General features: G+C 46.1%; 1 protein-coding gene across 1 annotated transcript; it reads right to left on the bottom strand.

Annotated features, from left to right (window-relative positions):
- Positions 1-731: 731 nt before the first annotated feature.
- TOR3A (torsin family 3 member A) lies at positions 732-25,808 on the bottom strand. Its single transcript, XM_036916783.2, has 6 exons — positions 25,338-25,808; positions 24,701-24,814; positions 23,820-24,085; positions 22,111-22,289; positions 2,195-2,319; positions 732-1,605 (listed from the first exon to the last, which is right to left on the bottom strand). Exons 1-6 carry the CDS (start codon positions 25,624-25,626, stop codon positions 1,355-1,357), a joined length of 1,224 nt encoding a protein of 407 aa, XP_036772678.2. The 5' UTR covers positions 25,627-25,808; the 3' UTR covers positions 732-1,354.
- Between the last annotated feature and the right edge of the window lie 446 nt (positions 25,809-26,254).

Raw genomic sequence — 26,254 nt, 5'->3', positions numbered from 1 at the left:
AGTGTGGCCTCACTGAGTTTGGAGCTGGGCACGTACTAGGCTCAGCTGCCCACACATTCTCCCTGCGATGCTCCATATGGATACACCAAGCCAACAGCTAAAATTGGCCCCTCCTTTTCTTGTGTGTTAGAACAAGTTTTTGTCCAATGAGTGGTATGAAATTGTTTCTTTAATTCATTTATTTGAATGTTTATTGGGTACCTGTTGTCAGGCTAGGTACTTCTTAACCGTGGGGCAGCTGAGTAAAGGAGTGCGATAGTGTTAAACGGGAGAGACGTAGTGTTCTTTACCAGGGCTAAAGGTGAGCAGGCTGGGCAGGGCTTTAACTAAGGGAACACTCGAGGTGCTGACAAATATAAAAGATGTGTGTGGAATCCCAGAAGTGTAGAAGGAAAGAATCAAGGGACAGGAAAAAAACATGAGCTCCCCATCTGTCCAGAGGTACAAGTACATGTTCACATGTGGCCAGTCCTCATAAATGACTGTTTTTAAAGCGGGGTGCATGGGAATGACATTCTCATGCAAGCAATATGCTGAGGAAGCTCTTTGGTAAGAAGTTGATGTAACCTTTGTCGTCCCAAAGCAAACTGCATTTGGCAGACGGAGCAATAACCCAGTCTGCTCAGAGGGCCCACGCACCCAGCCCCACCAGTGCTCATCAGGATCCTGGCATCGGGAACGTGGCTGAATGAGCATGATTAGCCAGGCTCAGTAGAAAAGGAGGCAAAGGGTTTTAGAAAAATACAAAATTTTAATCTTTATATATGGCATGGTCATGTCAAGGTCCCTGACTTACACTTTTAATCTTCATAACAGAGTAAGTCTTAGCTTACAATGACGTGATTTAAAAAAATAATTCTGTGTACTTTTTCCTTCAGTCTGATGCTCTTTGCTGATCTGGCTCACAGAGAAAAGCTGCTCAGCTTCCCTCTGGGAGTAACACCTGGAAAGCTAACCCACCCAGATGCCCCATGTAAGCAAAGCCTCCCTTTTCCCTTCTGTCACCGAGGACCCTACAGCCTCAGGTCCCATGCTCGAGTCTAGGCATCTGCAGGCACGGGCTGAGGCACTAATAAGCCCTGGGGATTTGTTTATTCCCACATGGCTTTCTCAACGACTGGGCCCACATTTTGGAATGTGGCTCTTTAAGGCACTTTTAAGTCACTTTAGTTGATTTTAAGAATTGGTTGTGCTTCTGACTTAAGGTCTTCCTTCTACACACCACTGCATGTTAGTGACTGTTGGGTGCCAGCCTGCCCCACGCCCAGCTTCTTACAGGCCCGGACGGTGTGCTGACAGGCCCTGAGTCCCGTTACTGGAAGACAGGTGGCTTCAGGAGGTTTTCATGGAGCCCTTAAGGCAGGAAATATTTAATCCTTTGGGAAATAGATTTGCATCCCTGAGAAGAAAAGAGTTGTTCCTCCTTGGGAACATACACCACCATCTTGGCGACTTCATCCAGTGCCGCCTCCGTATACGGGAGCTCCTGGCTCAGGAAAGCATCGCGCGCGCACAGCCTCACGTGACGGTACTCCAGTGGCAGGAAGGGGATAAAGAAGTCAATCAGGTTTTCCTTGACCAGATGGCTGTGGCCAAAGGCACCGTCTGAAATGGAGACCAAAGTTACAGGGGAGTCTCACCTGGGGCTGAACCCAACTGGAGTTTTAAGATGTCCCTGATACTAAGGCCTGGGCAAGGTTTGATCTTGTACGCCAACTCCAGGAGGGCTGACTGACGTTTACGGCAAGAACTCTGCAGCTGTTTGTCCCTTTAGGGAAAGAGCACATGGTTAGCCATGGACGTGAGCCGCAGGGCAGCGGGAGAGCAGGGCTGTGAGTGCCAGGTTTAGTTTGATTTGATGGCAGGAAGCACAGGGTAGAGGTCTGCCTCTTGTCACAGGCTGGGTTGCTCGAGGGTTCCTGCAGAGACTCTCAGAGTCCACAGGCTTCCCAGACCACTGCGTGTCTTTCCAGGGCTGGGACAAACTTCTCTCAGTTTGCATATTCAGAGAAGGAGTTTGGCTTTCTTGGCCCTCCTCTTGTGCTCACCTGAAGTTGACAATGAGGTGACTGAATGGTGCACCTTCTGTGGTTCTGAGTGCCCCGCCTGCCTTCTAAGCACACAGTCCAGCACACAGACAGTACCCCAGCTGCGCTCTCACCACAGGCGGACTGTCCACACGGCCAGCACTTACCTGAGGATTCCACAATCTCAGCCTGCAGGCTGGACTCCAAGTGCTCCATTGCAATGTCTTCCCGGGACCATCCAGCCTTAAGCAGGTTCAGGACCACCTTGTTGATGATATTGCCCCCAAGGTTACTGAAAGAGATGGGGAGCCTGTTATCAGATCACATTATTTTCATATTTAGCTTCCAAGGGATAACTTGACCCCTGAAGCTACTGCACTGGTGCCTGGAAGAATGGAGGTCGAGGGGCCTGGGCCTCCCCCAGGAGATCTGTCACAACCCAAGGGTCTGTACAGAAAAGACACTGTCCTGCTCGGCCACCCACCTCCCTGGCTTACTCCCTCCTGACACACACTGAGGTTGTGCTAGGTGAGGGAGCCTGGAGGTGGGGGCTGTGGGTCTTTCCCTGGTCTTCTGTATGGAAGTCACCGGGCACGGGTGACTTGAGGGGGCTTGTGGGCTTCGGGAGGGAGTGGAGGAGCCTAGCCATGGATGGTAGGCCAAGGCTAGCACGGAGACGCCATTGGCTGCCACACACATGGACTTCAGCTCATGGACCATGGAGAACTATCGAAGGGTTTTGAACTTGGAAGTGTAGGGTGGTGGGGTGACCCGATCAGCTTTATATCCGAAGATCATCCTGAGGCCACAAAGGTTGGATGGAAGAGGCATGGGATGCTTGCAGAAATCAAGTCAGGGAGCTGTTTGCAAAAGTTCATGTTTAGAAGTGATGAAGGAAAGAGAAAGGGATGTAAGAATCATTTTAGGAGGCACAATGGACAGAACTCTGTGTCTGACAGATGTAAGAAGTAAGCGAAAGGAGGTCATCAAGGAAAACGCATTTGCCTTGAGCTGAACCCCACCCCCTAAGCAGACGGGTGGAGGTGGGAGTGTGGAGTTACACTTTTCAGTGTTGTGCACTCGCCTGTGACCTCTGTAGGGGCTGTGATGTCATTAGGCAACTGGAATGACGAGCCTGAAGCACAGGAGAGAGGACGGGCTTGGAGAGAGGAGGGAGAAAAGGGCAAGGAGAGCGACTCAGAGCCGCCAACAGGGAGCTGGGAGGGCGGCGGCGGAGACCTGGGGCTGGCATTTCCTCCCCTGCCGTCCCCAGCCCCGCGTGTATGTCTCTTACCCACCGCACTCATCTCCCCTAAGGTGGCTGCAGCCTCCTGGGCCCTCTGCCAGCTCCTTGAACCAGCCCAGCTCTGCTCCTGCTTCTTCCTCAGGCCCACAAAGTAGGGAGTGTGAGGTAAGTGAAGGAAGCGGGAGGCAGGTGTAAATCCAGCAGGAGCGCCGATCCAATCTCCCATCTCTCTTCACGGAGCCTCGGATCAGCTCTCTGAGACACATTTAATGTTTAACTCCTTCGTCTGCACAGCATCTGGGTGTGTCCCGTGTGCCAGGCTCCAGGCAAAGCTCTGGGACACCGAGGAGCGGAGTGGGTCTCCCCCTGCCTCCTCCTGCGACGGGGAGGAAGGCTGAGCGTGCCCCTCCCTGCCACGTGCCTGCCAAACGTCCAGCCAAGTGATCTCTTGCCTCCTTCCCATAGGCCAGGTTTTGCCAGTGGCCACAAGTGCCCAGCTGGAGAGCCTGGCAGGGAGGAGCTGCTGAGCCAGATTTTCCCTGACACCTGTGAGGAGGGACGCTTGCCCCTCCCCTGCAGGAAGGCCAGCTGGGCAGGTCATCCGTGCACGTGCAAGGGGCCCCAGTTCCATCAGCTGAGGCAAGACCTCCCCAGCGCCAAAGGGCTGCCACCCCTGGCATTCCTCACAGAAGGCAAAGGCAGGAATACACGAGCATGGCTGGGGGGCAGGCCTCCAGGGCAACAGGGAGACAGGCAGAGTTCACTCCCTCAGCCTCGGAGCACGGGCTCGGGTGCCTTCCCGTTTCCACCCTGAAAGCCACCTGATACTCTCCTGAGAGCAGCTTAGCCTATTTATTTATGTGACCCCGAGGCCTTGCACAGTGCTTAATGCACACCGGGTGCTCAACAAATGTTTATTAAGTAAATGGATGTCTCTGCACTTTCGTCTACACTATCTCCACCTCCCTTCTGGATTTTTCCTCCCGTTTTGCACAGCCAATGTCTCTCTTCCCCCGAGTTACAGGCTCTATCTTGCCCACTAAAACATAACCTGGGCCCCTCTCTATTCACTGCCCCCACCCCTATTCCTCTGGCACCAGCATTACACGGTTAGACAGATGTTGCCTTCCTGGAGCACCTCAATTCCCTTCCACATCCTCCCGCGTCACCAGCTGACTGGGAGCTCTGAGGGGCCCGAGGGACAGAAGGCATCTCCAGAGGCTTGTCTTTTCCACTGGCTCTGGGATAGGCCGACATGGAATCTCACCAGCCCCAAGCCTCCAAAGGCAGGAGACTCAAAGGCCTCTCCACAGCGCTGATAACAAATCCCAACCCTAACTGCCGGGTCTTTCCTAAGGAATGGATATAAAATAATCATGAATCTCTGTGAACCTTAGTCTCATTATCTGTAAAATGAGAGAAATGAACCAATTTAAATGTCTTCCTTAGGTCCCCTTAGATTCAACGGTCAATCAACAAACAGTCCTACAAGTATTTTCTATGTTCTGGGCTACACAGCCTTTGAATCAATGAACAATTTACATTCATATAGTTCTTTTAATTTTTCAAATTCTTTATTCTCCTGATGACAGCCCAGTGAGAACAGGCTTAATTACCATCTTCACTTTATAGCTTGAGAAGAGGACAGAGTTGTATGTTCCATTCCCCATCCTGCCCCACAACCCCATTCCTGGAGCCTTCTACACTTGGTAGAAGTGGGTGAAATGGTCACTGTCAGTTTTCTGGTACCCAGCCCGTGGGCCCCCAGATTCCTCCAACCCAGATGAAGAATGGGCTCTGAGGGTTGGGCACTCCTGCCTGCACATGACACTCCCTGCTTCAACTGCACCTCGTCCCTTCTGCCACCACAGGGCAGGTCAGTGAAGTCACTAGACCTTACTTTAAATGGCAGGTTCAAGATTAAACTGCTGGCCTTACGCTAGTGTGACTTGTTTACATCAGCAGGCGAATCAGCTGTGCTTTTCTTTCACACACACACACAAGTCCTCACCACACACGAGATCACTGTAGAAATCAAATCTGGAAGGGGCTCAAGATGGCGGCGTGAGTAAGGCGGCAGAAATCTCCTCCCTAAACCATATATATTCTTGAAAATACAACAAATACAACTATCCCTAAAAGAGAGACCAGAAGATACAGTACAACAGCCAGGCAACATCCATAACTGTGAGAACTGAGCATCTCACATACAAAGCCACGACCCGGCAGGACCCGAGCACTCCCCTCACACCAGCTCACAGGCGGGAGGAAAAGACTCAGAGTGGGGAGGGAGTGGAAGCACAGGACTGCTAAATAACCAGCCCTGGTGATCTGCACTGGGAGGACAGACACACAGCGCATGGTGTACTGGATTTAGAGAAACAGAAAAGTAAAATCTGAGATGGAGACTGCGAACAGGTACCCACAGCTGGCTCCCCTGGGACAAAAGAAAAGCGGGCGCTTTTTAAAAGTTTAAAGGGACAAGGGCTTAACAGATGGACAAAATCATCCCAGCACACTCAGCCCAGCAGGCTGGGAATCTTAAGGAACTTCAGGCACCCTAACCCCATGAGGGGTAATGCAGCCCTGAAGCCCCTCACGGCAATAAGCAGCCGGCCGTTCATTCCCCCTGGCCAGTGCTGCAAGCAAACCAGCTGACCCGCCACAGCTATGGAGCAGCCGGAGAACAGCCCCTCCCACAGCAACCACACAGTCTCCTCCAAGTGCGCAGCTGCCCGGCACAGACAGAGGAAGCCAGAACAAGGTCTGGAAGGCACGAAGGGGCGCCATTCTCACAGGAGAACACACCCTGCACTTCGTGATCCTCCTCAGTGCCCTAGGCAATCCCAAGGCTGCCCCACCCATGGCAGCTCAGGAGATTATCCCAGAGTTTGTTCTCCCAGCTGACGCACATACCACCTGCCTGCAACCACTTCTATCACCACGAAAAGGCAGAAGAATCTGGTCCAGTCAAAAATCACTCAAGACATCTTTCAGAGGGGGGCGGAGCCAACATGGCGGCATGAGTAGGACAGTGGGAATCTCCTCCCAAAAACATATATATTTTTGAAAATACAACAAATACAACTAATCCTAAAAGAGAGGCCAGAAGACACAGGACAACAGACAGAATACAACTACACTAGCGAGAACCCAGCGCCTCGCGAAGGGGGTAAGATACAAGCCCCGGCCCCGCGGGAGCCGAGCGCCCCTCCCCCCAGCTCCCGGCGGGAGAAGAGCAGGCAGAGCGGGACGGAGACGGAGCCCAGGACTGCTGAACACCCAGCCTCAGCCATCCGGGCCAGAGCACAGACACAGTGCATGCGTATAGAGGGCTGGTAACTAATGAAATAGGGCAGCAAGACCTCTGAGCGGGTGCCGAAGCTGATGCCCCTGTGACAAAGAAAAGCGGGGGCTTTTTGAAAGTCTTAAAGGGACAGGGATTTAACAGCTGGACAGAAACAACACAGGTCACAACCCAGTGGCAGGAAATTACAGGGAAAACCGGGCGCACTAACCCCCGCACTAACTTTTGCCCTCAGACCCCTCACGGAGGTTAACAGCCAAACAGCCCCCCCCCCCCCCCCCCCCCGTCCATTACCCCTCCGGGCGCTGCGAAAGCAGAGAAACAGCCTAAGACAAACCCCGCCCACAGAAAGGGAGATCCATCCATATCGGCCAGGCAAGACACAAAGACCCAGCCTACTCGCAATTACCCAACACAAGCCACTAGGGGTCGCAGTTGTCCCAGTAAAGAAAGGCCAGTAGCAAGTGAAAAGTTTGGCCCTCCCAGCCGACAGTCAATAGCACCTGTCAACATGAAAAGGCAAAAAAATATGATCCAGACAAGACTAACCCAGACAGCTTCGGCATCTGCTACATCTTCCCCTGAGAAGGAATCTGGGGAGATAGATTTAACCAGTCTTCCTGAAAAAGAATTCAAAACAAAAGTCATAACCATGCTGATGGACTTGCAGAGAAATATGCAAGAACTAAGGAAAGAGAACACAGAAATAAAACAAGCTCTGGAAGGACTTCAAAACAGAATGGAAGAGATGCAAGAGACCATTAATGGACTAACAAACAGAGAACAGGAACGCAGAGAAGCTGATGCAGAGAGAGATAAAAGGATCTCCAGGAATGAAAGAATTTTAAGAGAGCTGAGAGACCAATCAAAAAGGAATAATATATGCATCATTGGAATAGCAGAAGGAGAAGAGACAGAAAAAGGGATAGAAAATATCTTTGAAGAAATAATTGCCGAAAACTTCCCCAAACTAGGGGAAGAAATGGCCTCTCAGACCACAGAGGTACACAGAACTCCCATGACAAGGGATCCAAGGAGGGCAACACCAAGACACATAATAATTAAAATGGCAAAGATTAAAGACAAGGAAAAAATATTAAAGGCAGCCAGAGAGAAAAAAAAGGTCACCTACAAAGGAAAACCCATCAGGCTATCATCAGACTTCTCAACAGAAACCCTACAGGCCAGAAGAGAATGGCATGATATACTTAATGCAATGAAACAGAAGGGCCTCGAACCAAGACTACTATATCCAGCACGAATATCATTTAAATATGAAGGAGGGATTAAACAATTCCCAGACAAACAAAAATTGAGGGAATTTGCCTCCCACAATCCACTTCTACAGGGCATCCTACAGGGACTGCTCTAGATGGGAGCACTCCTAAAAAGAGCACAGAACAAAACACCCAACATATGAAGAAGGGAGGAGGAGGAATAAGAAGGGAGAGAAATAAAGAATCATCAGACCGCATTTATAATAGCTCAACAAGCGAGTTAAGTTAGACAGTAAGATAGTAAAGAAGCTAACCTTGAACCTTTGGTAACCACAAACTTAAAGCCTGCAATGGCAATAAATTCATACCTTTCAATAATCACCCTAAATGTAAATGGACTGAATGCACCAATCAAAAGACACAGAGTAATAGAATGGATAAAAAAGCAAGATCCATCCATATGCTGCTTACAAAAGACTCACCTCAAACCCAAAGACGCGCACAGACTTAAACTCAAGGGATGGAAAAACATATTTCATGCAAACAACAAAGAGAAGAAAGCAGGTGTTGCAATTCTGGTATCAGACAAAACAGACTTCAAAATAAAGAAAGTAACAAAAGACAAAGAAGGACATTATATAATGATAAAGGGCTCAGTCCAACAAGAGGATATAACCATTATAAATATATATGCACCCAATACAGGAGCACCAACATATGTGAAACAAATACTAACAGAACTAAAGGAGGAAATAGAATGCAATGCATTCATTATAGGAGACTTCAACACACCACTCACGCCAAAGGACAGACCCACCAGACAGAAAATAAGTACGAACACAGAGGCACTGAACAACACATTAGAACAGATGGACCTAATAGACATCTACAGAACTCTACATCTAAAAGCAACAGGATACACATTCTTCTCAAGTGCACATGGAACATTCTCCAGAATAGACCACATACTAGGACACAAAAAGAGCCTCAGAAAATTCCAAAAGATTGAAATCCTACCAACCAACTTTTCAGACCACAAAGGCATAAAATTAGAAATAAACTGTACAAAGAAAGCAAAAAGGCTCACAAACACACGGAGGCTAAACAACACGCTCGTAAATAATCAATGGATCAATGACCAAATCAAAATGGAGATCCAGCGATATATGGAAACAAACAACAACAACAACACTAAGCCTCAACTTCTGTGGGACACAGCAAAAGCAGTCTTAAGAGGAAAGTATATAGCAATCCAAGCATATTTAAAAAAGGAAGGGCAATCCCAAATGAATGGTCTAATGTAACAATTATCGAAATTGGAAAAAGAAGAACAGATGAGGCCTAAGGTCAGCAGAAGGAGGGACATAATAAAGATCAGAGAAGAAATAAATAAAATTGAGAAGAATAAAACAATAGCAAAAATCAATGAAACCAAGAGCTGGTTCTTCGAGAAAATAAACAAAATAGATAAGCCTCTAGCCAGACTTATTAAGAGGAAAAGAGAGTCAACACAAATCAATAGTATCAGAAATGAGAAAGGAAAAATCACGACAGACCCCACAGAAATACTCAAAACAAACATACCATTTGATCCAGGAATTGCACTCCTAGGAATTTACCCTAAGAATGCAGCAATCAAGTATGAGAAAGACCAATGCACCCCTATGTTTATCGCAGCACTATTTACAATAGCCAAGATATGGAAGCAACCTAAATGTCCACCAGTAGATGAATGGATAAAGAAGATGTGGTACATATACACAATGGAATACTATTCAGCCATAAGAAAAAATCAAATCCTTCCATTCGCAACAACATGGATGGAGCTAGAGGGTATTATGCTCAGTGAAATAAGCCAGACAGAGAGAGACAAGTACCAAATGATTTCACTCATGTGTGGAGTATAAGAACAAAAGAAAACTGAAGGAACAAAACAGCAGCAGAAGCACAGAACCCAAGAATGGACTAATAGTTACCAAAGGGAAAGGGACTGGGGAGGACAGGTGGGAAGGGAGGGATAAGGGGGGGGTATAAAAAGGGGGGTATTAAGATTAGCATCCATAGGGGGTGGGAGAAAGGGGAGGGCTGTACAACACAGAGAAGAAAAGTAGTGATTCTGCAACATTTTGCTACGCTGATGGACAGTTACTGTAAAGGGGTATATAGGGGGGACATGGTATAGGGGTGAGCCTAGTAAACAAAGTATTCGTCATATAAGTGTAGATTAATGTTAAAAAGAAAAAAAAAAGCAGTTCCTGTGTGGTGACCTCCAATGAGCTCTACACAATGATATAAAGGGCATATAAAAGTGTAGGCAAAGGGTCTGTTTGTGTTTATACAGAGGATCAAAGCCTAATTGGGCTACCCCGAAAATGAACTAAGATACGATATGAAAAAGAACTTTCAACATCAGCACTCTCAGGAGGACTCATGCCAGAAGATGATCATCAAAAAAACCCCAACAAAGATCCACGCACTGCTACAGGTGTAGATGCACTCATCCCACCAGTTCCTGGACTTGCCATGGGAATAATGAGGGAGATATCTAAGCTGGCCTGTGCATACAGTAAAACAACAAATTTGACTGGATCTATACTGTTGGAACTCAACCAAGAATTAGGAGAAGTGCAAATTGTAGCACTCCAAAATCTTACAACTACAGACTATTTACTGTTAAAAGAACATATGGGATGTGAACAGTCCCCAGGAATGGGTTGTTTTAATTTATCTGAATTCTCTCAGACTGTTCAAGTTCAGTTGGACATTATCCACCATATCATAGATAAGTTTTCACAAATGCCTAAGGTGCCTAACTGGTTTTCTTGGTTTCACTGGAGATGGCTGGTAATTACAGGTATGCTTTGGTTACGTAATGTACTCCTACTATGTTAATGCGTGTGCACAATTTACTTAGTAGTTTAAAAACTATACATGCTGAAGTTACTCTACAAGAAGGTATGTCAAAGAAATAATCAATCTCCCCAGGTTTTCTTCCACCTGCTACTTCTATAGCTTTTCTTCTTCCTTCCTAATTACAACCCTTAAATAGAATTCGTGCCATATATTGAATTTACCGAGTATCATAATTCTTCCAAGGTGTAAAGAAACCTCAAGACAAATACTGGGCATAGAAGCCACAGGGCATAAATATGCAAAGAAGTAAAAAGCTAACCTTTTCAAACAATAAGGCTTCTCTCTCACTGATCAACTTTACATTTCCCTGTATGGCCCTGGAAGATGACTGGTTAGCCAGAGACGGGTAAGATTCCTCAAGGGAGGAACAACCTAAGACAGGCACAGTCACAGGGGGGCCATCAGGTGAGAAAATGGGGATCAACAGAGGTGAGACTTAGAACCTCCTCCCCACCCCAGTCTGAGAGAAATCTTCTGCATTCGTGGATGTTTTATTGCCCTTGTCTAGCTTGGATTAACACATAGTCTACAGGCACACACCTGATCATCTACATCTGCTCTCTTACAACACTAAACTATGTTTTCTACCTTTATCTTGTATCTACCTACCACTTCAGCATTTTATTAAAAATAATAATAGTAAAGAGAGAAATGTGGTATCCACATATAAATCAAGTATAAAAATCAAATGAATATTCATATTTGAACTGTTTATAGTTCATAATGCATGAGCAAAACCGAAAGCTTCTGTGATGACTGCCCCTGTAATGTTCACCATGTAACTTATTCACTATGTAAGAATTTGTATTCCATGTAAGAACTTGTTCGTTAAGCTTCAAAAGATTGGAGACTGACGAAAATTAGGCTTGGGGTGTATTAATGATTGTGCATTGAGCATTGACCCCCCTATAGAGAATTTTATTGTTGTCAACAACCATTTGATCAATAAATATGAGAGATGCCCTCACACACACACACAAAAATATATATATATATACACACACACTTCCAATTGTAAAATAAATAAGTAACCGGGATGTAATGTATAGCATAAGGAATATAGTCAAAATATTGTAACAACTTGGTATGGTGATAGCTGGTACCTAGAATTATCATGTATATAAATGTTGAATCACTGTGTTGTACACCTGAAACTAATGTAATACTGTGTGTAAACTACCCTTCAATTAAAAAAAAAATCACTCAGACAACCCCAGAGAGAGGACCTGGTGAGATATATATCACCAATCTTCCTGAAAAAGAATTCAAAATGAAAGTCATAACCATGCTGATGGACCTGCAGAGAAATATGCAGGAGCTAAAGGATGAAGTCTGGAGGGAGATAACAGAAATGAAACAATCAATAGAAGGTCTTAAGAGCAGACTGGATGAGGTGCAAGAGACTGCTAATGGACTAGAAATCAGAGAGCACGAATACAGAGAAGCTGAGGCAGACAGAGATAAAAGCATCTTTAGGAATGAAAGAATATTAAGAGAATTGTGTGACCAATCCAAATGGAACAATATTTGCACTATAGGGGTGCCAGAAGAAGAAGAGAGAGGAAAAGGGATAGAAAGTGTCTCTGAATAAATAATAAATTGATGAAAACTTCCCCAAGCTGGGGAAGGAAATAGTCTCTCAGACCATGGAAGCCCACAGCTCTCCCAACACAAAGGACCCAAGGAGGACAACACCAAGACATACAGTAATTAAAGTGGCAAAGATCAAAGACAAGGACAGAGTATTAAAGGCAGCCAGAGAGAGAAAAAAGATCACCTACAAAAGAAAACCCATCAGGCTATCATCAGACTTCTCAACAGAAACCCTACAGGCCAGAAGAGAATGGCATGATATATTTAATGCAATGAAACAGAAGGGCCTTGAACCAAGACTACTGTATCCAGCACGATTATCATTTAAATTTGAAGGAGGGATTAAACAATTCCCAGACAAGCAAAAGTTGAGGGAATCTGCCTCCCACAAACCACCTCTACAGGATATTTTAAAGGAACTGCTCAAGATGGAAGCGCTCCTAAGGCTAAATAGATGTCACCAGAGAAAATAAAAACACAGCAAAGAAAGCAGACCAACCAAATACTAACTATAGGCAAAAAATAAAATCAACTGTCCACAAAAGCCATCAAAGGAAACACAAAAGAGTACAGAATAAAACACCTAACATATAAAGAATGGAGGAGGAGGAATAAGAAGAGAGAGAAATAAAGAATCATCAGACTGCTTATAATAGCTTAATGAGCGAGTTAAGTTAGACAGCTAGATAGTAAAGAAGCTACCCTTGAACCTTCGGTAACCACGAATCCAAAGCCTGCAATGGCAATAAGTACATATGATTGATAATCACACTAAATGTAAATAGACTGAATGCACCAATGAAAAGACAGAGTAATAGAATGGATAAAAAAGCAAGGCCCTTCTATATGCTGCTTACAAGAGACCTCAAACCCAAAGACACACAGACTAAAAGTCAAGGGATGGAAAAAGATATTTCATGCAAACAATAGGGAGAAAAAAGCAGGTGTCGCAGTACTAGTATCAGACAAAATAGACTTCAAAACAAAGAAAGTAACAAGAGATAAAGAAGGACATTACATAATGATAAAGGGCTCAGTCAAACAAGAGGATATAACCATTGTAAATATCTATGTACCCAACACAGGAGCACCAGCATATATGAAACAAATACTAACAGAATTAAAGGAGGAAATAGAATGCAATGCATTCATTCTAGGAGACTTCAACACACCACTCACTCCAAAGGACAGATCCACCAGACAGAAATTAAATAAGGACAGAGAGGCACTGAGCAACACACTAGAACAGATGGACCTAACAGACATCTACAGAACTCTACACCCAAAAGCAGCAGGATACACATTCTTCTCAAGTGCACAGAGAACATTTTCCAGAATAGACCGCATACTAGGCCACAAAAAGAGCCTCAATAAATTCAAAAAGATTGAAATTCTACCACCCAACTTCTCAGACCACAAAGGTATAAAACTAGAAATAAATTGTACAAAGAAAACAAAAAAGCTCACAAATACATGGAGGCTGAACAACATGCTCCTAGATAATCAATGGATCAACGACCAAAGTAAAACAGAGATCAAACAATATATGGAGACAAATGACAACAACAGCACAAAACACCAACTTCTGTGGGATGCAGCGAAGGCAGTTTTTAGAGGAAAGTATATAGCAATCCAGGCCTATTTAAAGAAGGAAGAACAATCCCAAATGAATAGTCTATAAAGTCAGTTATTGAAACTGGAAAAAGAAGAACAAATGAGGCCCAAAGTCAGCAGAAGGAGGGATATAATAAAGATCAGAGAAGAAATAAATAAAATTGAGAAGAATAAAAAATAGAAAAAAAATCAGTGAAACCAAGAGCTGGTTTTTTGGAGAAAATAAACAAAACACATAAATCCCTAGCCAGACTTATTAAGAGAAAAAGAGAATCTACATACATGAACAGAATCAGAAATGAGAGAGGAAAAATCATGATGGACTGCACAGAAATACAAAGAATTATTAGAGAATACTATGAAAATCTATATGCTAACAAGCTGGAAAACCTAGAAGAAATGGACAACTTCCTAGAAAAATACAACCTTCCAAGACTGACCAAGGAAGAAACAGAAAATCTAAACAGACCAATTACCAGCAACGAAATTGAAGCGGTAATCAAAAAACTACCAAAGAACAAAACCCCCGGGCCAGATGGATTTACCTCGGAATTTTATCAGACATACAGGGAAGACATAATACCCATTCTCCTTAAAGTTTTCCAAAAAATAGAAGAGGAGGGAATACTTTCAAACTCATTCTATGAAACCAGCATAACTCTAATACCAAAACCAGGCAAAGACCCCACAAGAAAAAAGAAAATTACAGACCAATATCCCTGATGAACACAGATGCAAAAATACTCAACAAAATATTAGCAAACCAAATTCAAAAATACGTCAAGAGGATCATACACCATGACCAAGTGGGATTCATCTCAGGGATGCGAGGATGGTACAACATTTGAAAATCCATCAACATCATCCACCACATCAACAAAAAGAAGGACAAAAACCACATGATCATCTCCATAGATGCTGAAAAAGCATTTGATAAAATTCAACATCCATTCATGATAAAAACTCTCAATAAAATGGATATAGAGGGCAAGTACCTCAACATAATAAAGGCCATATATGACAAACCCACAGCCAACATTATACTTAACAGTGAGAAGCTGAAAGCTTTTCACCTAAGATTGGGAACAAGACGGGGATGCCCACTCTTCCCACTGTTATTCAACATAGTACTGGAGGTCCTAGCCACAGCAATCAGACAAAAGAAAGATTGGTAAAGAAGTCAAACTGTCACTATTTGCAGATGACATGATATTGTACATAAAAAACCCTAAAGACTCCACTCCAAAACTACTAGAACTGATATCTGAATTCAGCAAAGTTGCAGGATACAAAATTAATACACAGAAATCTCTTGCTTTCCTATACACTAATGATGAACTAGCAGAAAGAGAAATCAGAAAAACAATTCCATTCACAATTGCATCAAAAAGAATAAAATACCTAGGAATAAACCTAACCAAGGAAGTGAAAGACCCATACACTGAAAAGTACAAGACACTCTTCAGAGAAATTAAAGAGGCCACTAACAAATGGAAACTCATCCCATGCTCTTAGCTAGGAAGAATTAATATTGTCAAAATGGCCATCCTATCACAGTACCCAAGAATGGACTAACAGTTGCCAAAGGGAAAGGGACTGAGGAGGATGGGTGGGAAGGGAGGGATAAGGGCAAGGAAAAAGAAAGAGGGCATTACAATTAGCATGTGTAGTGGGGGAGGGCACAGGGAGGGCTGGCCAACACAGAGAAGACAAGTAGGGATTCTGCAGCATCTTACTACGCTGATGGACAGTGACTGTAATGGGGTTTGTGGGGGGAACTTGGTGAAGGGGGGAACCTAGTAAACACAGTGTTCTTCATGTAACTGTAGATTAATGATACCAAAAAAAAAATGGCCATCCTGCCTAAAGCAATCTACAGATTCAATGCAATGCCTATCAAAATACCAACAGCATTCTTCAACGAACTGGAACAAATAGTTCTAAAATTCATATGGAACCACAAAAGACCCCAAATAGCCAAAGCAATCCTGAGAAGGAAGAATAAATCAGGGGTATCTTGCCTCCCAACTTCAAGCTCTACTACAAAGCCACAGTAATCAAGACAATTTGGCACAGGAACAGACCCATGAACCATTGGAACAGAATAGAGAGCCCACATATTAACCCAAACATATATGGTAAATTAATATATGATAAAGGGGCCATGGATATGCAATGGGGAAATGACAGCCTCTTCAACAGCTGGTGTTGGCAAAACTGGACAGCTACATGTAAGAATGAAACTGGATCATTGTCTAACCCCATACACAAAAGTAAATTTGAAATGGATCAAAGACCTGAATGTAAGTCATGCAACCACAAAACTCTTAGAAAAAAACAGGCAAAAGTCTCTTGGACATAAACATGAGCAACTTCTTCATGAACATATCTCCCCAGGCAAGGGAAATAAAAGCAAAAATGAACAAGTGGGACTATATCAAGCTGAAAAGCTTCTGTACAGCAAAAGACATCATTAATAGAACCAAAAGACATCCTACAATATGGGAGAATATATTCGTAAATGACATATCTGATGAAGGGTTGACATCTAAAACATACAAAGAGCTCACACATGTCAACAAACAAAAAGCAAATAATCCAATTAAAAAATAGGCAGAGGATCTGAACAGACACTTCTCCAAAGAAGAAATTCAGATGGCCAACAGGCACATGAAAAGATGCTCCACATCACCAATCATTAGAGAAATACAAATTAAAACCACAATATCACCTCATACCAGTAAGGATGGCCACCATCCAAAAGACAAACAGCAACAAATGTTGGCGAGGTTGTGGAGAAAGGGGAACCCTCCTACGCTGCTAGTGGGAATGTAAATTAGTTCAACCATTGTGGAAAGCAGTATGTAGGTTCCTCAAAAAACTCAAAATAGAAATACCATTTGACCCAGGAATTCCACCTCTAGGAATTTACCCTACAAATGCAGGAGTCCAGTTTCAAAAAGGCATGTGTTTATCGCAGCATAATTTACAACAGTCAAGAAATGGAAGCAATCTAAGTGTCTATCAGTAGATGAATGGATAAAGAAGATGTGGTACATATACACAATGGAATATTATTCAGCCATAAAAAGAAAACAAATCCTACCATGTGCAACAATGTGAATGGAGCTAGAGGGTATTATGCTCAGTGAAATAAGCCAGGCAGAAAAAGACAAGTACCAAATGATTTCACTCATCTGTGGAGTATAAGAACAAAGAAAAACTGAAGGAACAAAACAGCAGCAGACTCACAGAACCAAAGAATGGACTAACAGTTACCAAAGGGAAAGGGACTGGGGAGGATGGGTGAGAAGGGAGGGATAAGGGGGAAAAAGAGGCATTACGATTAGCACACATAATGTAGTGGGGTGGCACAGGGAGGGCTGTACAACAGAGAAGACAAGTAGTGATTCTATAGCATCTTACTATGCTGATGGACAGTGACTGTAGTGGGGTATGTGGTGGGGACTTGATGGGGGGTGTCTAGTAAACATAATGTTGCTCATGTAATTGTAGATTAATGATAACAAAATTAAAAAATACTTGGTGAATGGGCGAGTCTATAGTAAACAATGTTCCTCATGTAACTGTAGGTTAATGATACCAAAATAAAAACAAACAAATAAATAAATAAATAAGATTAAAAATTAAAAAAATAAATAATAATAAAAAAATAAATCCAACCCAGAGACTCAAACCCACAACATTAGGACACAGATGGGCCCCCACTTATGATGGTCTTAGATTTTTCAGTGGTGTGAAAGCAATGTGCATTCAGTGGAAGCCATACTTTGCATCTGAACCTTTTCCTGGGCTATCGATGCGCAGCACCATCCTCTCCCCTGATGCTGGGCAGCAGCGAGTCACAGCTCCCAATCAGCCACGCCATCACAGGGGTGAGCACCTGACACACTTGCAGCCATACTGTACCCACAGAACCACTGTTTTTCATTTTCAGTACAGAATTTATTCAATTCCATGAGATAGTCAATGCTTTGTTAAAAACCTGGCTCTGTGTCAGATGATTCTACCCAGCTGCCATTGCCTAGCTAAGTGTTCTGAGGGTTTAAAGTAGGCCCAGCTAACTCATGATGTTTGGTAGGTTAGGTGTATTCAATGCATTGTTGACTTAATATTTTCTACATACGATGGGTTTATTAGGATGTGACACATCATAAGTTGAGAAAGATCTATACCTGACTAACTTCAGGTGATCTCACCAGCCTAAAACCAACTGCTTTCTGGATGCCCGGGGCAGGGGCAGTGCTGAGCCAGCATGTCAGCCTGGCTGGTCGGCACCAGAGCCCACATCCCTGTGTCCCTGTCAGGGGTATGCGTCCTCCTCCCAGGGGGCTCAGAGGCTCCTGGAGGGCCGTCATCTTCACCTACTGTAGGCCCACATGGCAGCTTTTCCCCGGGTGGCTCTCTCCCCAGGCTCTGTCTGCATCCCAGCCATCTGTTCATTCACTGGTGGCCACGTGGCCTCAGAGGTCAGGTCACTGGGAGAAAGGGCAGGGCTGGTGGGTCAATGACCAAAATACTACTAAGGCAAATGTCTGCCTGGAGAAAGAAGGATCAACTGGGACACATTAGGAAATGCTGGCAAAGAAGAGGGTGAGGGTTTTCCAAGCTGAGAACTGGGTGGGAAAGTCAGTGCCCAAGCACTGTGGTCCAAGCTGGGGAAAGGTCAGCTGTGGGCACAAGGCAGAACCAGCCACAGGAAGAGGAGCAACTAGGCAGAGGAACGGGAAGGTGCCATGCTCAGGGTCAAAGGATTCCTGCACCTGCAAGACAGAGTCCTGAGTGAGCCTACCACCAGGCTTCCTTCCACTCAGGGGGAAGGACTCAAGTTGCAGGAATTGTTCAGAGGGTCCTCTGGACCCCTAACCCCTGCTTCCACCACCTGAAAGGGTTTAGACAGAGAAGCCTTAAGGAACCAAGGTGATTTCTTATTTGGCCTCCTCTGCCTTTTAGACCCTCCACCTAATTCACTACAGCAGGAAGAGATCTGTGCCTCTGGACTGCTTCAGAAGGTGGTACATAATATAAAGCCTGGTGAGGAGAGTTAATTTGAAGAATTTATTGGCTTTCATCCTGATTCTGATCAAATTGTATCAGAAAATCTACTTTTCTCTTAAAATCACCTTGGGAGGGCCCCCCTTGCCCTCCTTCACCATGTACTGTAGTGCCCTACGAGCCCTGCTCACAGACCAGGAAGGACTTCCCATCAACACACCGAAATCCCATCTGGTCTTGTGGCCTGTCACAAAACAAGATCGGCCCTCCATGGCTCACTCCTTCATATTCTGTAAGCCTGGATAAAAAACCAGGCCCCCTCCTTCTCTACCTTCACAGAGTATACCCCAAGGTGGGGAAAATCCCCTAGCAAGCATGTATTGGCCTGCAGGAGGTGAGGGGGAGTGAGCAACTGGTGTGGTTTCCACTGAGTGCAAGAAGATGCTTGTGAAGCACTCAAGTTGGGCCAACAGGGACCCAAACCTGACTTCTAACAGAACTTAAGCAGGACTTTTCCAGTTGGAGCCTTCATAAAAAGATGGTTGGATAAGTTGATTTCTAAACTCACTTTTTGTAAAGACATTTCCAGAGCCTGGGGCACACAGTTGAACAAACAGGGAATATGGTGCAGTGATTAACTGATGAGTGCTACCTGGCAGGGTTGCAAATCTCAACACAGGTGGCAAGCTTTTCACTTAAAACAAGTCGAACAAAATGAGGAGACAGAGGAATATGCTTGAAACAAAAGACCAAGACAAAACTTCAGAAAAAGAACTAAATGAAACAGAGTTAAGAAATCCACCTGACAAAGAGTTCCAAGTAATGGCTGTAAAAATGCTCACTGGACTTGAGAGAAGAATGGATGAACTCAGGGAGGACATCAACAAAGAGAAAGAAATATAAAAAAGAACAGATCAGAGATGAAGAATACACTAAATGAAATGAAAAATAAACTAGATGGAATCAACAGATGTTAATATCAATGTTAACAGCAAGTGATTAGAGGGTGCAGATGAATGGATCAGTGATTTGGAAGACAGAGAAATGGAAGGCACTCAAGCTCAACAGCAGAAAGAAAAGTAAAAGAAATGAGGGTAGGTTAAGGGAGGTCTGGGACAGTATAAATTATCCAAACATTTGCATTATAGACGTCCCAAAAGGAGAAGAGAGAGAGAAAGGAGTGGAAACTTGATCTGAAGAAATAATAGCTGAAAGCTTCTGATCTGGAAAGGACACAGACATCCAGGTCCAGAAAGCACAGAGAGCCTCAGACAAAATGAAGTGAAGGAGGTTCACACCAAGACACGTAATAATGAAAATGTCAAAGACCAAAGACAAAGAATCTGAAAAGCAGTGAGAGAAAAGCGAAAGAGTTATGTTACAAGGGAAACTCCATAAGGCTATCAGCTAATTTTCAGCAGAAACTCTACAGGCTAGAGGGAGTGGTGTAATATATTAAAAGTGCTGAAAGGAAAAAAAAAAAAAAACCTCCAACCAAGAATACTTTACCTGGCAAGGATATCATTCAGAATTGAAGAAGACATAAAGAGCTTCCCAGATAAACACAAGTTAAAGGAGTTCACCACCACTAAACCAGCTTTACAAGAAATGTTAAAGGGACTTTTTTAAGAGGAAAAGAAAGGGCCATAACTAGAAGCAAGAAAATTACAAAAAGAAAAAAATTTCACAGGTAAAAGCAAACATAACAAAGATAGAAGATTACTTAAAAGCTAGTGTGAAAGTTAAAAGAAATTAGTAAAACCAACCACTTCCAAAACGTAGTTAAGAGAATCAAGAAAAAGGTGTAAAAGAGGACATCATATTAAAATGTGGAGAGAGAGTAAAAAATGAAGTGCTCTTAGAATGCATTTGAACTAAAGTGACCATTAACATATTGCTATATACATGTAAGATGTCATATATAAACCCATGGTAACCACAAACCAAAAACGTATAAAAGATACCTAAAAAATAGAAAGGAATTGACCATAACACTAAAGAAAGTCATCATGCATGAGGAAAGACAGCAAAAGAAGAACGAATCAAAGAACTACAAAAACAATGAGAAAACATTTAACAAAAAAGCAATAAGCACATACCTATCAATAATTAAATGTAAATGGACTAAATGCTCCAATCAAAAGACATAAGGTGACTGAATGGATAAAACCCCCCAGCTATATGCTGCTTTTAAGAGACTCACTTCAGACCTAAAGACGCAAATAGACTGAAGCTAAAAGAAAATAAAAAGATATTATATGCAAATAGAAATGAAAAAAACATCTGGAGTTGCAGTACTGACATCAGAGAAGATAGACTTTAAAACAAAGACTAACAAGAGACAAAGAGGAGCTTTATGTAATGATTAAGGGCTCAATCCAAAAGAAGATAAAATAATTGTGAATGTCTACACACCCAACAAAGGAGCACTGAAATTCATAAAGTAACACAGGTTAACTGCCTGGGGCTTGTGAACGCCGTCTGGAGTAGGGGATGGAGGACGGACTTGTAGGACGGAGCCTACAGTAGATAACACCTGTGGAATCTGGTGTTATCTACAGACAGATAGCATCAGAATTGTTTTGAGTTCTCGGAAACTCTGCTGGTGTTCAAGAATTGTTTAGTGTCGTGTGTGTGGGAAGACCCCCCTCCGCCTCTCACATACACACGTTGAAATCAGTCCAGGAACCTGAAAGGAGTTAAACACATTCATTGCACCTCCCACCAAGCAAAAGTCCAGGACCAGATGGCCTCCCAGAATCCTATTAAACTTTCAAAGAAGAGTTATTACTACTCCTCAAACTATTCCAAAAACTGAAGAGGAAGGAAAGCTTCCAAATTCATTCTACAAAGCCAGCATCTCCCTGATACCAAAACCAGACAAAGACACTATAAAAAAAGAAAATTACAGACCAATATCCCTAATGAATCAGGGCTGCAGCAGAAAGACCTAAGGTAGGCCCTGCTACCACGGGAGCAGATAGGCTTTTGTTTTCTCTACATGAGTTTGTGCTGCTTCCCTTGTGGTAAACGTCTGTAGCCTAGGAGAGCAGGGCAGCCCTTGCCCGGCAGCTCCTGCACCAGGACACAGTTCCAAAGCCTGGGGGATGCAGCACCTCGACGGAGGGGTCTTCTTCCCCTCGCCCAGCCCTCCTGTCTATTGTTCCTCAGACTCACCTGAGAAACAGAAAGATGCTTCTCGGGGACTCGGACCTGTGGTCCTCCGGGGCCTGGCATTTCAGGTTTAGTCTGATGGCCTCCAGCAGCCCCGGGTGCAGCTTCTCGGCCTCATCGAAAATGAACAGGGTCTGGTGGCAGCTCTCTTGCGTCTTTCTTATCTGGCCTGTCAGCCGCTCCTGTGCAGAATACAGGGAGCTACTGGGACCTGGGGGAGCAGTGGGAGGCACACACCCACCTCAGGCCGGAGGGCCCCACAGGCGGTGCTCTCCCCAAGGCCTCTGCAGTGGATAAAGCTTCCCAGGTGCTGCTTCGGCACCCTGAGGTCTGGACACCAAATAGGTGGAGCCAGCTTGCAGAGAGGAAGAGGGCCTGCCAGCCCTGCTCCCTGCCCTCCAGGATGAGGTCCCACCCCAGAGCTAACAGCCCACTCACCCTCCCCAGGGAGAGGAGCCAGGCTCTAAAATGGGAGTGGGGGCAGAGACAGGCACAAGTGCCCAAGCTGACCACAGACACTGAACTCCCAGGAGCACAGTACCCACAGGTACCCAGCCTGGGCTGAGCTCTCAGGGGGGCCTGGGGAGGACCTGTCTGGGACCTGACCAACTCCCAACTGGGGCTCCCCACTCTGGGTAAGCCCTCAGAAAAGATGCTGCTCTGCAGGGTTCAGTAGGAGAACAGGGCCAGCTCCTGCCCCGAGGTGGGGAGCGTTGGCCGAGACCACACTCACTGTCCACCTCTAGCCTCCCTGGATTTTGACACCAGCCCCCTGTTACCTATGTGTGTGTGAGAGAGAAAGAATGTGCAGGTGAGAAGACTGTGCATACATGTCTGTTTTCACAGCAGGGAAGCTGATGCCACAGTGAAAAGCCAGCTGGTCTTTCTGGGAAGGCCAGGCTAACCAGCCACCTGCCCTCAGGACAGTCCGGGCTGCACTGAAACTGCCAAGCAACCCAAGCAATCTCTGTCCTCAAAGGCTTGCATCATCTTTCCAGGTTAGCACACTCCAAATACTGGAGCTGAAGGCAAAGACGCACGCAGACATCTCTGTCACGCTGTCCTGGGCTTTTGGTCCTTGCCTGGCTTATTTTACACACTACGTTATCTGACAGGCGGAAGCCCCAAAAGGCAGAGCAGCAACGACAAATTTTGTCCACCTGCCTGCTGGCCTGTAATGACTAGTTCTTGGGAGATATGGAAAAATCACTTAGGATATGATATGCCTCTTTAAAAAAAAAAGGACATATAATTTTTTGTCCAATATATCACAGTGACGTAAAACAGCATCAGAGAAAGGCTTGAAGGAAGTGCACCAAAACCCTAACTGCAGATGGGTCTGTGGGGGGAGATTATGATAAAGTTTTTGCTTTTCTTGTTCCACATTTCCTGTAACATTTCCACTACTTCTGTAACAAAATAAACACATGAATTCTCTGTTTAAGCTCAGTGTCTGGACTCTCATGTATGGATGTTAAGGAGAAAGCTCAGGGTGAGTTAGGTTTGAACATCAGTCTTTCCTCCATATGTTCAGGGCCCTATCCATGTCGAATGGAGGTATCTTTGTGTTATGGACTCTGTTGAAATGGCCACCTGTCCCCCAACACCTATACCCCAGGCTCCTGAAGGGCCCACCTCATTGCAAGGAAAGACTGATTTCCAGGCCTCCCTCCCAACACAGACACCTGCTCCTAGGGCTCTTGAAGCCTCACCTTGTACAGGTCCATGTACTTGGGGTGAGGAAAGTGGAACGTAGCGATGAACATCTGCACACAGTCACTCCTTAGCCCATCCTGGTACAGGTTCTCCGCCAGCATCTGTGCCACAAAGTTCTTGCCTGTGCCTGACCAGCCATGGAATGACAGGGCCAGGGCCTTGTCTGGCTGGGGCAGCTCTAAGTAGCCCCTCACTGCTCTCAGAACCAGCTCCTGGGCCAGATGCTGGCCGTGCAGTCGTACACTCAGGTCTGACTCTAGGCCTAGGGACAGGAAAAGAGGCCATGGTAACAGGTGCACACGGTGTGGTCCCCTCCCAGTCTCCGCAATGGCCAAGAGACCTTGGAACATCTTTGAGGTGTGATCCACTCTGTTTGGCTTCAGAACAAGAAGCCACTGGGCAGACCCTGTATAAGGGATTTAAAGGGCTTTTTTCTGAAGAGTTTGAGAAATCAAGATTGAACTTAGGGAGAGAATGGAATCACTCTTTCTAAAAGTCCTAAAGACACCCCAGAATGGTTAGCAGAGTCCTGTCTGGAAGAGGACTCCCACCCCAGGCGCAAAAGGTTGCTCTCACTTGGAAGTTTCAGGACCTCCTAAATATTTTACAGAGATACCCTCATTTTATTCATTTTAATTCAATCCAGCGAACATCTGCTAAGGGTGGCTGGTGTGCACAGAGTCCTCCGCTAGGCCTGCCTGCCTATCAGCCATGAGGGTGCAGGGTCCGCTGGTAGAAGCTACTGGGAGTCAGGGTGGAGACAGGGAGGTGTGCTGCCAGTTGCAGCAGGGTGATTAAAGGTCCCTTGCGCCGTAGCTACTTGCCCTGAACTCCCTCCCCACAGATCTCCAGCCCCTTAGAGCTTCCAAAGCCCAACCTGTGAAGTTGTTGGAGATCCTGCAGTCCCCGCCGCCGCAGCAGTCCTGGAAGCTGCAGTACCACGCGGTCAGGATATCCAGGTACTGCTGGCCCAGCAGGGGAAGGTCCCAGCCTGGAAAAGGAGGCGCTGTGAGCAGGGGACAGAGCCAGGGGGAGCCCAGCACTGCCTCCCTGCAACATAGCGGAGCGGTTCTTCGGTCCTTCGTCCTGCCTGCAGAGCTACAGCTCACTGCCCCCCACTGGGCCATCCCGCGCCTTGCCAGGGAACGGGCAGGAGTGGGTGGGTACCTCCGGCTCTGAGTAGATGGCCTTGCCAAAGACGCAGCCCCAGCAAAGGCTGAATATGCTCAGACTGTATACCTTAAGCACGGAGGTGTGGGAAACCCAGACCCTGCCTGCAGGGAGTTTGCTGTCTAGCAGGGAGACAAACTGTAGCTGGTGATGATCAGCTTCCTATCTGCTTGGGGGTCCCAAATCATCTGATTACAGCCAACCCCAAGGGCCTCTAAATTATTTTGTCCAGAGTCAACTTGAATATACCCAGCAAAAGCAAAAACAAAACAAAAATCACCGCCTTGACAGCCGTGCCCCACTTCCCCGCAGCGGCGCGCGCGGGCCGGGCCGCCGCGTCTTACCCAGGGGCCCCGCGGGCGTCTCGTCGTGCTCACAGTCCTCGGGCCACACGCGGCAGCTGAAGAGCGCCCAGTACCGCCGCGAGAGGGCACCGGCCGCCCGCAGCCGCTCCCGCAGGCCGCGGAAGGCCGGCCAGGCCGGTCCCGAGCGCGCCTCGCCCGGCTGCTCCCTCGGCCGCGCGGGGCCGGGGTCGGGCTGCGCCGGCGCGCCCGGGAGGAGCAGGAGCAGCAGCAGCAGCGGCAGCAGGAGGCGCGGCGCGGGCGGCAGGCGGCGGCGCGGGCCGCGGAGCATGGCGCGCGGCGGCGGTCGCTCGGGCCCCGCGGCGGGTGCAGGCCGGCTCGGTCCCGGCCCGGCGGCTGCGGATTGGCGTTGCCGCGGGAACGCAGGCCCGAGCGCGCCTCATCTGGGCACGGGCCGGGGTGGGCAGACTTCCCGAGGCTGGGTGCAGGCTCCGCCCTCCGCGGGCTCGCGGTGACGCGGGTCCGTCCGGGTGGCTGTTGTCACGAGGAAGGTGAAGCAAGGCCTGGAGATGGCCACGGCCAGTCACGCTGTGTTACGCGCGCTCGACAGCGCTGTCGCCTCTGTGAGGCCCACCAAAAAAGGGCACCCATTTGTGCGGGGTCCCGTGTCTGCAGAGCAGCTGCCGGTCAACCTGTCAGCCAAGCCCAGGGCACCGGTCAGCGCAGTCAGCTGGGGGCTGAGGCCGCCAAATGACGGCCTGGCTCGTTCGCGAGGGGAAATGAAACAGCAGCAAAGAGCCTCCAGCTTTCCACAGCTGGGAGTCCACAAAAGAGGAAGCGACAGTCGAGACGTTTGGGTTTTGGGAACTCCCAGAGTCATGGGGGAATCATGTCTCATTAGAAAGAAGTAAGGCTACGAACTGTGTGCACTTTCTTGTCTAAGTTCATGGCTTTCAAGT

The sequence above is a fragment of the Manis pentadactyla genome, chromosome 9 (genome assembly GCF_030020395.1).
Source record: "Manis pentadactyla isolate mManPen7 chromosome 9, mManPen7.hap1, whole genome shotgun sequence".
NCBI classification, from domain to species: domain Eukaryota; kingdom Metazoa; phylum Chordata; class Mammalia; order Pholidota; family Manidae; genus Manis; species Manis pentadactyla.
This window is presented reverse-complemented; position numbering and strand designations above follow the sequence as displayed.

Excerpts from the sequence above, each read along its gene's own strand:
- TOR3A (XM_036916783.2), bottom strand. The coding sequence starts at position 25,626 with ATGCTCCGCGGCCCGCGCCGCCGCCTGCCGCCCGCGCCGCGCCTCCTG. Across the intron at positions 22,290-23,819 it reads AGTACATGGACCTGTACAAG|GAGCGGCTGACAGGCCAGAT; the intron begins GTGAGGCTTCAA and ends TATTCTGCACAG. Across the intron at positions 1,606-2,194 it reads TGAGATTGTGGAATCCTCAG|ACGGTGCCTTTGGCCACAGC; the intron begins GTAAGTGCTGGC and ends TCTCCATTTCAG.